This window comes from Corticium candelabrum, chromosome 10 (assembly GCF_963422355.1).
Source record: "Corticium candelabrum chromosome 10, ooCorCand1.1, whole genome shotgun sequence".
In the NCBI taxonomy this organism is placed as follows: Eukaryota; Metazoa; Porifera; class Homoscleromorpha; order Homosclerophorida; family Plakinidae; genus Corticium; species Corticium candelabrum.
In genome coordinates this window covers 5,513,560-5,526,874 of record NC_085094.1, presented here as the reverse complement: position 1 = coordinate 5,526,874, position 13,315 = coordinate 5,513,560, and the positions used below count along the sequence as shown (strand labels likewise).

Genomic DNA, 13,315 nt, shown 5'->3' with positions numbered 1-13,315 from the left:
AAATGACTTTCGTTTCCTGCTTGGAATATCAGTGTAGTTTGTCCCTCCAGAGACTAGGAACTCTTTGTATGAGTTCACAATGTTTTCCGACCATTGTTCTGCTGAAGTTATAGTATCTACTTCCTACCACATCATTAAAGTAATTGTAACGTTGCAATTGTTTAGAGCATTTCTCCAATACTAATGCATGCAGATGTCAATGCTATCTTACTGTAGCTTCTACGTCTGACTCTGCATCCGTCAACTCTGGATTGTCCATATGGCTCTATCACGCGCGTTCAGACTGAGACAACTTATTACAAGCCAAATAGAAGCAAATTAGTAGGAATCGTATATACAGCTACAACTCTAGAGTAGATCAACTGTAGCTAACCAAAGAATCAATTCTACGTGCTATGATACACAACTGCTCGCGACTGTAGTTCAAAGATTGAAATCCCGGCCGAGCTGCACACGTTTACTAGGGCTGTCATTTCCATTCAAACTACAACATTTTGAGAAAATGATGGGTATGTAGGGATGGGTGTGTACTTATGTCATTTATGCCCATCTCCTACATCACAATAAGGTCACTTGAAAAGAGATACCGTAGCTAAACTGGAATGTGCAGCGTCTAATTACAGCCTTGAATTCGTGGCCTAGGGTGGGAGGGGGGCGGGACAGAGAGTGCAACTTCCACGTGGTCTCTCCTGGGGTTTTGAGCATGAAAGTATTCTCACATGTTCAAAATGTACGCACTCGGTTTACTAAAACTGTCATTTCCATCTTCGGGGCATATCCTATACTATAATACGCGAACGCTCGGGAACGCCCACTTCCGTCTGTCTGTCCACCTGTCCACATGTATGTGTGTATGTAACGCGCCGATCGACACGACGCCGGTCTCGGATCGTCGCGAAACGCGGCGGGCCGGTCGAGATCGCGATTCCGAGACGAACGGTCGCGTCGGATTTCGCCCGGAGTGACTCCAACGGCGGCCAATGAACGTCGAGAGTTCTGTAATGACATGCATGGCTTTTGGCAAAAGCGTTCGACAATTACGCGTGTACAGACGGGTCGTAATTAATTGCATGAACGTGCGTCTTTCGTGATGTAAAACTGCACTGGACCGTGCCTTTGAAACAACGCGCAAGGCTCTCGAAATTGATTCAATGGATCCTGAACAGCGGACCGCTGCAAATTTGCAGCATCGCAGTTGATTACCACCCACCTTGTTTGAAGACACCTCTAAAAGGTAGTAATCGATCTCCTATTGTTACATTGGCTGGGATAGCGCTGTTATCTAAAGAGGTGTTTTTGACTGTTACAACCCTTCCATTTCTCGTAGGTAACTACGCCTACTTCCGAACTCGGTTTGATCAGAAGTTGATCCAGACCTTCTCTCATTTCCTTGGGAGACGGTCTGGAACTTCGAGGCTACGGGATTCCTGGGAAGTCTGAGGGATCGACGGGATCTCCAGTAGGAAGTAGTCCTCTATAAGTTTTAGCTGTCCTCACTAGCTGCCAACCACGACACTGTCAGGTTTACGATAGAGCAATGTGATAGGCAAATCTTTTCCCCCAAGGTACGTAAAACGTCTAATATTACCGCTATTTTTAGTTTTTGTTTTAGTTCGTGCTAGCTAATCATGCTCTCGCGCGCCTAGATAGTTACTCTATAAATCTAGACACGCGCTAGCTAACCCCCAGCGATCGCATGACGTTTTAGCTAGAATCCCGAGTCTGTCCCCTACGTCGCGGCTAGATGAGTGTGTTTAGTTAACTAATAATTGACTAGTTGACTTTTGTCTCGCGGAAGCCAATTTAGTATTCTACATATTACTATTTGTTCCCCCACGCATTTTTGAGACTACTGTTTCTCTAGGAGCCTTACGTTGCATTTAGCTTTTGTGCTTAAACTTTGGAAGCTACGATACTAGTTAGTACTGTACTAATATAGAGGCTGCTCTAGTTGACATGTGGCTAGACACAGGCTGTCCAAGTGCCCCGATTTCGTCGGGATTTGTCCCGATAGAACTCGCTAAAACGTGGTTTGTCCCGATTCCCGATCAGGGTCCGTCGAGAATCGGCACACACAAAAATTTGAAGTCGCACAATACTAAAACACAAACAAAACTGCTCAGCTGCTCAGAAGACTGCACTATTCTGACCCCCAATGATGCTCAGACCACACGGTCGGGTCACATGTCATTACGTTTTGCATGCCTGTCTCACATGACCACGTACTAGTAGTGGCCTCCCTTTGCTTTCGGTGGTCCGACCGCGCGAGGATAGCAACGGGACTGTATCACGTGATGTTCTCTCCGAAAAGCAAAAGGAGGCCAGGAACTCATGATGTCACGTGACAAGCTAGTTTGTCACCTGATCTATTTTGCAAATGGTGATTGGTCAACTGTAAATCCCATTTGAGTTACTTTCTGATTATTTCCTCTGAGACATGCGGAGATCAGTAAACAATCGCCCACCTCAAGGGTGTCATTTAGTGTGCTAAGAATATCGTTTGGGCGCGTTTGTAGGTTGCAAACAGTTCCAGTATTCTCCCTACATCGCAGCGAGTGAAGGTATCACTTTAGTCGCGTGCAGCGATTGCTTCTGGAGTAGCTTCAAGCTGACATCAGCCACGTAGAAATTTCATGCGTAGTCGCAATGGCTTAGGCTTTCGATCGATTCCGGGAGCGCGATGATAGTTTAAGACAAAAGCGTACAGTAGCGTAATCGGTATTGCGTAGTCTTCTAGTCAACGACAAGAGAGGAGAGTCTGCGCGTTGTCTTTTTGCCCGCAACATGGCCGTACAGTCTTTGCGCTCGTTTCTTTGCGCTAACTAAACAGTAAGCAGCATCGCAAAGGCCAGCATGCATAGTTACTGACTGTATTTCGCGCCTTTCCGTTCCAACACCGTTGGTATGACGGTATACCTGCTGTAAACCAAAACACACATGATCTCTTTTTGCAAGTCTTTAGCAATATGAAACAAACCGACAAAGGGTGGGTTTTCCTAATGACATAATTAGTTAAGTTATCACGTGACACAGTGAGTAGAGAACATCACGTGATACAGTCCCGTTGCTATCCTCGCGCGGTCGGACCACCGAAAGCAAAGGAAGGCCTAGTGTCGAGGCTAACCACGCAGTGCTTGTTGGTATCGCGTGTCTGATTCACTGTCAAGTCCCAGAAGTATGACGAGAGGAGGGGTTGGCCACGCGAGACCACAAGTGTGCAGTCCTGTTGTCGGAGTCCCAGACTATAAGTATAAGTTAGCGCATTGTGTAGGGGAGTGAACTCCGAGGCTCACCCGACTTGTCCCGACGAGGCAGCTGACAAACTTGGACAGCCTGTAGACCTATTCATATACTCAGACGACTGTAACTGCCTAGACATGTCTAGCTAGCGGATGTCCTAGCTCACTACCATTGGGGTGCAGTAGACTGTTTGGAATTTGACGATAATTAATTAGTAACACGGATATGTACTGAAATCACCACGTGTGGTGAAGCTACGTAAAAATATTTCAATATGAGAATATCTATTTTTACTGCGCATGCCCATATTGACATACGGCAGGAAAAGAACAGTGTTTCTACTGATCGAAAAGCAAATGCAGTCTTCAAAGGAGGTAGACGCGAAAAACGGCCGAGGGAGTCTCTACATGATACATTTTTCTTCTTTATTTTTTCTAAGTTTTGGTGGATGAAAGCGCTCATCTAGGAGAGTGGAGTGTTTTCAAGACAAGATGCTAAGACTTCAACACGGGAATCACATCTGTGTCATCACATGCATGATAACGCATGGATTGTTGAGTCATCATCTCTGTGTAATCATCCACATCATGATTACGTCTGATTTGCACCCCTGCTGTCAGCATACGCTTGTATGATTGCACATAGATACTACGCATGCTCGTAATTGATATCTAACTTTACGAATAAATTACCTTCTAGATGAATAACTGAATCTAGACATGTATAATTAGATTTAAAATTTACCTAATGTATGCTATATTAACAGTTATACTATGCTGCAGTCATCAAGTTGCTCGATATTTAGAGGTCTGTGCTTTCAAAGCCGTGGGTGTCAGTGAGAAGCAACTTGACAAGTTATGAGACTTAGCGTGCGCTAGTTTAGGTATGCCACACATACGCCCGTACACTCTAGTTGCTGCCATGCCGATTCCCATAAATTCGGTCCTGCGGTTAGAGATGGTTATTGAGAATTCTCAAGGGACTCCTCATGCGGTTGGAGCCAGCCAGTGAAGAGGAGTCGAGATACGTGTACAATTAGCACCGTACCGTCTGTTTGACATCCAACCACACTGAGACAATTACTAGCCCCTGGATCATAGTGCCTAAGTGGCAATTTACAGTAGTACAACAATGTTCAGACACTCAGATCTAGACAAAGGGCCACGTCGCGATCGACTAGCTAGACTAAGGTTGAATGGACACTGAACACACATTCTATCTACGTATGGAAAGCAAAAAGCAGCGGGATGAACGATACCAAGGAAGTGCACCGCTAGGCATTGACGTCAAAGAGAAATGACGTATTTACTCAATAGCTCGTCACGCCTCTCATTACGAATCAGTACGCATGCGTTCCCAATATAGGTCGTGATGTAAGGGCGCTGCGGCTATAAACGCAGTATTTCGCTTATCGGCGCGTCACACTCGTTTGACAAGCACCGAGAAGAAGAAGTACATCGATTGGATTTCCATGTCCGTCCTCATCGAGACTACAAGGCCCTCTTTCATCAAGCGCCTCACCGACTCGAACAAAATGGCCGGTCGCATACGGAGTTTGTGGAAAAGCTTTGTGTAAGTCTGTACTCGCTTGCTGTGCTGTAGGGGCGACCCCTCATTGCTCTCACTCGTCCTACACGTCAGTCTCACCTTCCACGTTCACTTTCTGGCGTGTCCGTTAGTAGGCGGGGTTTTGGGGCAATTTTCGTGTTAGCGCTGTCTTTGCTCATCAGTCTGTTGTTCGTTTTTAGCAAAAAAGTTTGGTCACGTGACCCCGAAGTTGTCTATGGAGAGGGATCTCCCGGTAGTCTTCCACCGAAATGTATGAATCTGGAGCCGCTGGAGCCGGACCTTATCTGTAGCTACACTGGACCAGATGGTGGTATAGCGGCGCTGGAAGACCAAAGGAATGGAATGCGTTCAAATTCTACTGGTAGTGAGCATCGCTCGGCAGCACCTCTGAATTACAGACAATTGGAAAGGCCGATTGCTGGGTCTACCGACTGGTGCCAGAAACACGATTGTGCGTATGGAACTGCCGTTTCTCTGTATGACCAGGCTGAAGGACAGGAGCGTCCTCAAGGTGAACCCGTGGCCGATGTGTTTGCGATTGCTGTGCACGGGAACAGCTGTGTCATGGCTCTGGCCGATGGCGTCGGCTGGGGAGAGAAGCCGCGTCTCGCAGCACGATGTGCTGTACGTGGGTGTATGGAGTATGTTCATCAGGAGCTATATGAGACACCGAGATGCCTCGACTACGCTTTGCTCGACACTCACAAAGTTACGAAAGTTTTGCTTATGTCTCTCAAACAAGCTCAAAATCTGATAATTCAGAAAGAAGGTACGATGACTACATTGTGCATCGGAATGGTGTGTCGGCTTGCAGTACCCGATGGTAATCGAGCTTGGGCATTGGTTACTGTGAACGTTGGGGACAGTCTGGCGTATGCGTATAGTCCCACAACAGGAAGAGTCAGGGAGGTTACGGTCGGATCACATACAAAAGACAGGGACATGAAAGATGCCGGTGGTGTTCTCGGACCGGCCGATGGAGTCAATCCTGACTTGGAAAACCTGACATGTTCTCTGACGACCGTCGCAAGCGGCGATATGGTCTTTCTTACTAGTGATGGTATTTCTGACAACTACGACCCGGTTGTTTTACGGAAAGCAAGACCGGTTCCGACCAGTCGAACTCCTGCTGAACAGACTGCTGCCGTGTGGATGGACTTACCACTTATGACACAGGCACAACGCCAGGAACACCAGGCACAAAAAATGGCAGAAGTATTGAATGGTAATCTGTCGAATGAAGATGATTGGACGGCACGTCGGGTTTGTGCTGCGCTTGTTGGATTTACTGTTCAGTACACTCACACTAGACGCGAGTTACTTCAGGCACCAGATGTGGTGCGTTTGAGTGAACTGTCACGAGACAAACGACAAGAGGTACAAAGCAGGCTGGAAGATGATCTACGAAAGACGACGGGCAAGCTCGATCATGCAGCCGTGGTAGCTTTCAAGGTACAACAATTTGCGAAGTCGTCGTCGCTGACAGCAACCATGAGACGACACGCGACTGTTTCCAGCATCATGGAGGATTTGAATAATCTGTGATGATTTTGTAGCTGCAGGTAACGAATGAGGACGCTCCGTAAGACTTTTTATATCTGTACAGGTTGGGGTGGGTAGGCGAATACTGTCTAGCATGGATACTTGGTAGAAAATAAGTGGGATGTCGCAATCGAGAACATGGTGAAACTGCATTTACTAATGAAGTTCTGAATTACATAGGATTATTCCCAGAGTTAATCAATGGGTGCTTTCACATGACATCCTATTAATATTTTCAAGTCACTCTCCAATTGCTACCACGTGATTAAGTAGGACATTCAGCTTAATTCAAGTTGATTCAACCCTGTAAAGGGATGACATGTTTTGGCAGGAATTCTGCGTATCACTGTAGGTCATTTAAGTAATACCTAGAGGTAATTCAATCTACTGCTGGCGTTTCTCTGATGTTCTCATGCATAGGAGGAGCCAGGTGACCTCCTTTCACATTCCATCAAGTGCTGATATTTCTCTAACTCTGATTCAGTTTAGATGACCCCGCCAGTTCAACAAAGCTGTAGGAAATAATCAAAGAAATTCTTTGTCAAAATTAATGTCAGTCCTATCTAAATGTATACAACAGCACAGCTGTTATGTAGATCTTGGCACTACAGTAGTAGAGACAGTCTTACAAGAATACTATGTACATGTAAAGTGCACTGTTTTTGACCAATGAGCCCCAGAATGAGCTATGTTTAGAACAGAATTGACCTCCTGTTTGTATGGTGGTTGGTTCAAGCCACAGGCTTGCATGTTAATTAATTAAAAGATAATTTAAGGAAGGCAAGGCACAAATGGTTTGGTCAGATGGTGTTCCTGTTGATCACAGATGGGCATCCAGGTGGCTGTTGACTCAGCATGTTGACTTGCTAGACTTGCAATTGTGGAAGTAGGCTGAGGAAACCTCTAAGCCCACCAGTGGTCCTACAGCACTCAGCCATGACAACACATAATTTCTACACGACAAGTTCAAGCAGAATAGTAAAACACAAAATGGTGTCGATGACCACTTAACCTCTTAGCAGTGGATGTATCTGCACACAACTTGGACATCATGTCAGCAGTGTGACAAGGATGAATTTGAAAGAAAGGTCTTCCAAGAATCGGATGTTCCTAGACATAACATCCACATTTGATTGTTACATATACTCATTTCAGTATAAACGCAAAGATTTCTATGCACAGATTTCTATACACTGACCGCTTGGGATACAACAGACCACAATCTACTTCCACGTGTTTCATAGTGATTCTGAGGAATTAGCTGCCAAACATCATCTAATGGAAGAAGGTTACCATCTGTGCATAGGGAAACCCATTCATGTCAATCCTAAATTTAGTTCTAGAGAAGCTATTTGATGATACCCGTTGTGTGCACGTTGAAGTAAAGAATCGGGACTTCGTAACTGCTGCTGTAAACGATGTGGTAGTCACAAGTTATAAAATCTGACCACTTCACTTCTCCAAAGGAGGATACACAATGAACATCGTCGTCGTCGTCGTCGTCGTCATCATCATCATCATCAACCTGCAGGGTCAGTAAGCAGTCACAAATTGGGAATACCATAAGAGCATGCTAATATGCATGATAGATTTAGTGACCTCAACTTCCTGACCAGATTCACCATCAGTTTGCTGTGATACATTGGCTAACACTCCACCACTCAGTTCATTGCGATGACGAAATTTATCTGTGAGACGGGGTACGACAATTTTTCTGACAAGATAGAGTCTGTTTGTTTTCTACACACATTAACTAATGCTGTCATATTCCCTGTTTGGATGTCAATGGACAGTGATGACAGATACTAGTAGATATCTACCTTACAAAGTGTCAGTCTCCATTCCTCTCCCAAGCTGTTAGCTATCTCAGCAATGCGTTTTATGTCGTCTTCAAACGATCTATAGTCAAGATGAAGACTCATTCAAACAACCTAACCTTCGATAGCCTGTTGTGTCCGTACTTTCGGCTGCGCAAAGATATCAAAGACAGACAAGCCTGGATTTCACACCGGCTGCAATAAATCAACGTTTGGAATATTGTCATTATCTGACTGATCGATCGATTCAGCAGTACAGCACAAGAGCCATGATAGTACAATTTGAGCAGATGTAGAGTAAGTTGATACATGTAACATGTAGATATAATATTACAACGTAGATTTGGTTTTCTAATTAGTTAGTTTGTAGTTAGCTATGTATTTGATTATTTATTGTTTGATATAGTTTTACAAGCAACGTTTGTTCAATTTATTTCAATGTTTAATTAAATATTCAGTTTGTTCTAGTTAACTAAATTGAATGTTAATTTAAAATTTTAAATTTAAAAATTCAAGTTACAGGAAAATCCATATATATATATTTATTTATTTATTTTTATATTCAAATGTCTACCCTAGAACATGACAGGAAGCTAAAATTTTAGTAGAGTGGATATCCTGTACTTCCAGTACACAGTACATTCCAGGCTGCCTAACACCTACGCTGTAAGTTTGCTTCCGTTAGTCAACAGTCGTAGTCAATGGATGCAGGCAACGCAAAAGGACAAGCAACTACAAGAAAGCAACAGAGACGACCACTAAAGCTGACCCAAAATGTCGGTTCATCATCAAAACGCACAAGCATCACCGACGATATACCAAGGCGATACGAAAACACACACAAGATGAAACCACTCGAGCCTTTTCCAGCCAGTCAAGTCACTCAAATCATACAAGAAACGCTAGAGGAGCATCTTCTCGACAGAACGTACGAGCAGCCGTTCTGCTCTCAGATGGCTTGCACTCTCTCGCTTGTAATTAGAGAGCGCGTCAAGGAGCTTGGACAGACCGTCGACAGATTCAAGTTGGTCGTGCAGGTGTCGATTGGGCAGATTGGAAGGCAGGGAATTTGTATTTCTAGCCGCTCGCTGTGGAGAGAGGAAAGTGATACTTATGCTCGTGCGATCGTCTCCAACGGGTCTCTGTTCGCTGTCGGTTTGGTGTTCGGTGTCTATTCCGACTAACACTGTGACCGTGCAACAGGGAAGAAATAGTGTGGCGTCGCAAGAACTTGACTTTCAAACACTTGCAGACCTTTAGTAGAAATGTGTAGTGCGCCTGCCTTCTGTGCGTTTGGGTGACAAAGTCGCAATTAAATTGGCATAGTAAATCTAGCGGATACGTTAAGACATGCAAGTTGTTCATATTATAGTGAAACCTGCGCCTACAAGTAGTAGTCTAGCCACCTCTTGTGGCAACCGTTTCCTCCTTTCTGGCAGTTTGAAAGGAATAAATTTGCAGGGGTGGCGGAAGCAAAAATTTGGTAAAAAATTTGCTAACAGAAGTAGCCAGAGCAGCATGCACACACATGATCAGGACAGTGTGTCTCAAGGGAGTCAACTGCAACACCATCCAATATTGTTTCTACTAGCGAGCAACAAAACTTCCAAAGTATTTTCTTGGATCATCTTTTGCTGAAACAAAGTCCCATTACATTGCGTCCAGTATGGAGGGGTGATGCCCCCAATCCTGATATTGAAGGGGCATCTCCTCCTGCCCCTGGTTTCACCACGCCTGATTTGTAAACGTAATAGGTAATATTATAGCATGAATAACGAGGGCAGTTGGCATGCATGTGGAATGTTTAGTATGGAAAGCGGGCATACCAGTGTCATACTGAAAGAGTCAGTCAACAGATAGATGTGGTACTTCCGTTCCGACACTGGTTACAAAGAGAGGTCATTGTGTGCCGACATGCATCACCACTTTAATCCCCATAGATTTCTGTCTAGCCAAATGGATTGAGTCCAACACAAAGATGTAAACAAACTGATACCAAGCCTCTGGTCAATCGTGTTTGTTGTACTCAACAGGTCACAATTTTCTCTGGAATGATTACATAGGATGCCATCATTTCCACCACTTTATATTCTACACGTACCAATCAAAATACACAAACGTCTGCTAAAACAATCACATGAATTCGGTAAGAGTCAGTAGTGATACAGTATGGAACAACACAATCCTACTCTCACTGAAAGGAAGCCACAAATCGGGATAACTTCCTTGTTTACTGATCAGGTTCGTCATCGTAGCCCTGCTGGAATAGCAAGTTAGCTGCCAAGTTCTCATTCTTATCACAGGCAAAGTACGCTTGAACAACTGAATCCTCTGGAAATCCGAGTTGTTTCAGCTACAAACACAAGAAAGGCATCACAGTTAACACTCTTACACGTGCCAGCATTGCCTACTCGATCAATAGCTTCTTTATCTTGCTGTGAAATTTGCAGCACCGGCGTACCGGCAGGAAATCCTCCCGCTGCCAAAGGCATCATTCCGGGGCCACTTGGAGCCCCACTTGGAGCCCCACTTGGAGCCCCACTCATTGGTTCATTCAACATTTGCAGAAATTGCTGTTGATTACTGGTTATTGCTTCAAGTAACTGTGGATTAGACTGGCCAATTTGCTGCAAGAGCGGCTGTAACAGGTGTGGGTTTTGCAGTACGACCTGTCTCAATTGCTGAAATTGGGGGCTTTGACGGAGACCGCTTAGTGGATCGCCTGCTGAACTTGCTTGCTGCTGTCTGGCTTGTTGGCCCGATCCTTGTTGTCCTTGTGGTGCTACCGGAGCCGCCACTGGAACGCCACCACCCGACTGCCCCTCACCTGAAACCGGCGGCTGCTGACCCGGTTGTTGTCCTGCTAAATGTGCAGCCGGTGGCTGTGGAGCCAACTCTCTCTCAACACTTTCTGGGATCCCCTATTAGATACAAACAACATACATGTAAGAAACAGATCCAGACTTCAATCACGAGTATGTAACAATACGGTGGTTAGATATTCAACGGCTCTGTCGGGATTGTTAAAGCTCGCACGCAACGCCCGTATTACCTACACACACAAGTACAAACAGTAAATCTTCAGTTGCTTGGAACGTCGACAAAGTAGCGAACCATTTGTCTTTCGAATCCCATTTTCATTAGCAGATCGACCATCTGGTCATACGCATTGCCCGTTACTGAAGAAAACAAGACACATTGTCAATTACAAAGAAGTGAGTGCAATATGTGTTATACGAGCAAGTCGCCACGCCACGTCAATACACAAAACAAAACTGAGTGTCACATCAGCTTACATAATGTCGCTTCTGCTGCTTCGAAGTTCAAACCTAGACCCGATCCACCTTGATCACTCGTATCACTAAGACACAATATACAAATTATTTTTAATACGTCAATAAAAGTAAGAGATGACAAACCCTGTGGTGGCTGATGTTCCTGTCGCTGTAGACTGACTGCTATCGGATTGGACCTGTTGAGGAGGATTTGTTTCTGTGGCAGAAACTGCCGGTTCTGACCGATCAGTCGTTGCCGTGGTAGCAGTGGTTGTCGCAGACGTTTGTGACGATGAAGACTGAGACACAAATTCAGTGCTTTGACTTATTTAGATAGGCAAGTGAATGCGGTCTGATACATAGGCGTAGGAAGTTTGGGAGCCAAACATTACAATCTTGTGCAACACGATTATGCTTCATTGCATGTGGGAGTAATGCAATGATGCAGGTAAATTATAGACCTTATTCGCTTCCGGGAATTTTATGATTATTGTCCACGTGACTGAGTGGCAACACATTCGTGGCATGTCTGTAAGCGTCTGATGCATGTAAATGTCTGCTGCATGTATAATGGTTACTGTTGCAATGTCAGGAATTGTTATATGCGAGCACTGCACTAGATCAATTGTGTTGGGCAGTCTGGACGAGCTCGTATAAGTCGAGTGTGCACTTTCAAATTCTTTCGTGGTGCTTCTTAACAGGACTGGCAGTGTGGGAAAAGATAGATGGGACGTAATCTGGTAAAAAGCGGGTCATCCAACTTCTTTCCTGACACGAAATGAAGAGAACAGACGTTACAGAGCCAACTATGCTCACTTGGAAACCACTCGCATCGATTGACTGCCGCAATCCATTGACACCGATGATCTAACTCAGCAGGAAAACAGTAAAACTCAACGAAGTGCCTTTCTCCCATCTGCTATTGCAGTGAACTGCAGAACAACTTTCACTATTGCCACTCAATATGGCGCGTTAACCACACTAACGCCACAGTCACATGACCAAATGTCCCGGATAAGCTCTGTAGTATTGGAGGGGCACAGCCCTTTTAGTCCTCTAGGTTCGTATGCCCATGTGATAGAAGACACTGCGAGACGCACCTGTGTTGTTGCCGTTGGAGTTGCAACGGGCTGCTCAGCAGCAGCAGATCTTGTCGTTGTAGCTTGGGTTTTCCCCTAATATCGACATTACACAATTACATGCCACTCCAGCGTACCACGTGTCACACACAGACCTTAGTCACCATGACCACAACGAACGCACCCTCTTTGAAATTACAATTCTGAAGTTGCTGGTCATCGTTTAGAATTTTTCCTATGTCATTACAGTGACGTCATATTTCCAACTCGCTCCCGTCTGAAGTACCCAATGAGGGGACCTGCCAATGAGACGTACCTGAGTATATGAGGCGCTGTCCACTGGCTGGAAATGCGGCTCCCTTCTCTTGTTCGATCTTCACTTTCAAGTCGGCAACCTTCAACACGCGACATGTGGTTTGCCATCTAAATTGCATCAGGCAGAGTAACTTACGGTTGCCGAGTCGTCTATTTCAAGTTTGAAGGTTTGTTGTTGCAGAGTCTTGAGCGTGACCAACATGACGGCAGAATTACCTTGCAAGCTTTTTGATCCAATCAGATTTCTAATGCAAAGTGCATTACGTAAAAGCAGAGGAATTGAAGCATGCGCAGAACGGTCTGACTACCTCGGGCGCAGGATTCGTGCGCGCAAATGTATCGTCGTAATTGAAATTTAATTGCACTAATGTTGCATTCTTAGCGTCTGTTTAATAATACTGTGTTTAATTCATAATACATGTACAATGACTGCAATATTTGGAATTTGTAACGCGCGCTAGACGTTTGCGCAATAGCC

General features: G+C 44.9%; 4 protein-coding genes across 4 annotated transcripts; 2 read left to right on the top strand and 2 right to left on the bottom strand.

The window, feature by feature from the left end:
- The first annotated feature begins 4,587 nt into the window (after positions 1-4,587).
- On the top strand, positions 4,588-6,515 carry LOC134185723 (uncharacterized). Its single transcript, XM_062653588.1, has 2 exons — positions 4,588-4,812; positions 4,989-6,515. Exons 1-2 carry the CDS (start codon positions 4,712-4,714, stop codon positions 6,352-6,354), a joined length of 1,467 nt encoding a protein of 488 aa, XP_062509572.1. The 5' UTR covers positions 4,588-4,711; the 3' UTR covers positions 6,355-6,515.
- Positions 6,516-6,691: 176 nt separating this feature from the next.
- On the bottom strand, positions 6,692-8,380 carry LOC134185724 (ubiquitin-like-conjugating enzyme ATG10). The gene is made up of 6 exons (XM_062653589.1): positions 8,172-8,380; positions 7,951-8,091; positions 7,714-7,876; positions 7,550-7,647; positions 7,364-7,461; positions 6,692-7,304 (listed from the first exon to the last, which is right to left on the bottom strand). The coding sequence occupies exons 1-6, from the start codon at positions 8,271-8,273 to the stop codon at positions 7,202-7,204; spliced, it is 705 nt and encodes a 234-aa protein (XP_062509573.1). The 5' UTR covers positions 8,274-8,380; the 3' UTR covers positions 6,692-7,201.
- A 469-nt stretch (positions 8,381-8,849) lies between these two features.
- On the top strand, positions 8,850-9,552 carry LOC134186151 (dynein light chain Tctex-type 5-like). Its single transcript, XM_062654067.1, has 2 exons — positions 8,850-9,192; positions 9,250-9,552. The coding sequence occupies exons 1-2, from the start codon at positions 8,870-8,872 to the stop codon at positions 9,350-9,352; spliced, it is 426 nt and encodes a 141-aa protein (XP_062510051.1). The 5' UTR covers positions 8,850-8,869; the 3' UTR covers positions 9,353-9,552.
- A 671-nt stretch (positions 9,553-10,223) lies between these two features.
- Positions 10,224-13,116, bottom strand: LOC134185854 (UV excision repair protein RAD23 homolog B-like). Its single transcript, XM_062653735.1, has 10 exons — positions 12,974-13,116; positions 12,839-12,917; positions 12,678-12,757; positions 12,544-12,618; positions 11,588-11,742; positions 11,465-11,529; positions 11,283-11,347; positions 11,158-11,220; positions 10,580-11,089; positions 10,224-10,521 (listed from the first exon to the last, which is right to left on the bottom strand). Exons 1-10 carry the CDS (start codon positions 13,037-13,039, stop codon positions 10,399-10,401), a joined length of 1,281 nt encoding a protein of 426 aa, XP_062509719.1. The 5' UTR covers positions 13,040-13,116; the 3' UTR covers positions 10,224-10,398.
- Between the last annotated feature and the right edge of the window lie 199 nt (positions 13,117-13,315).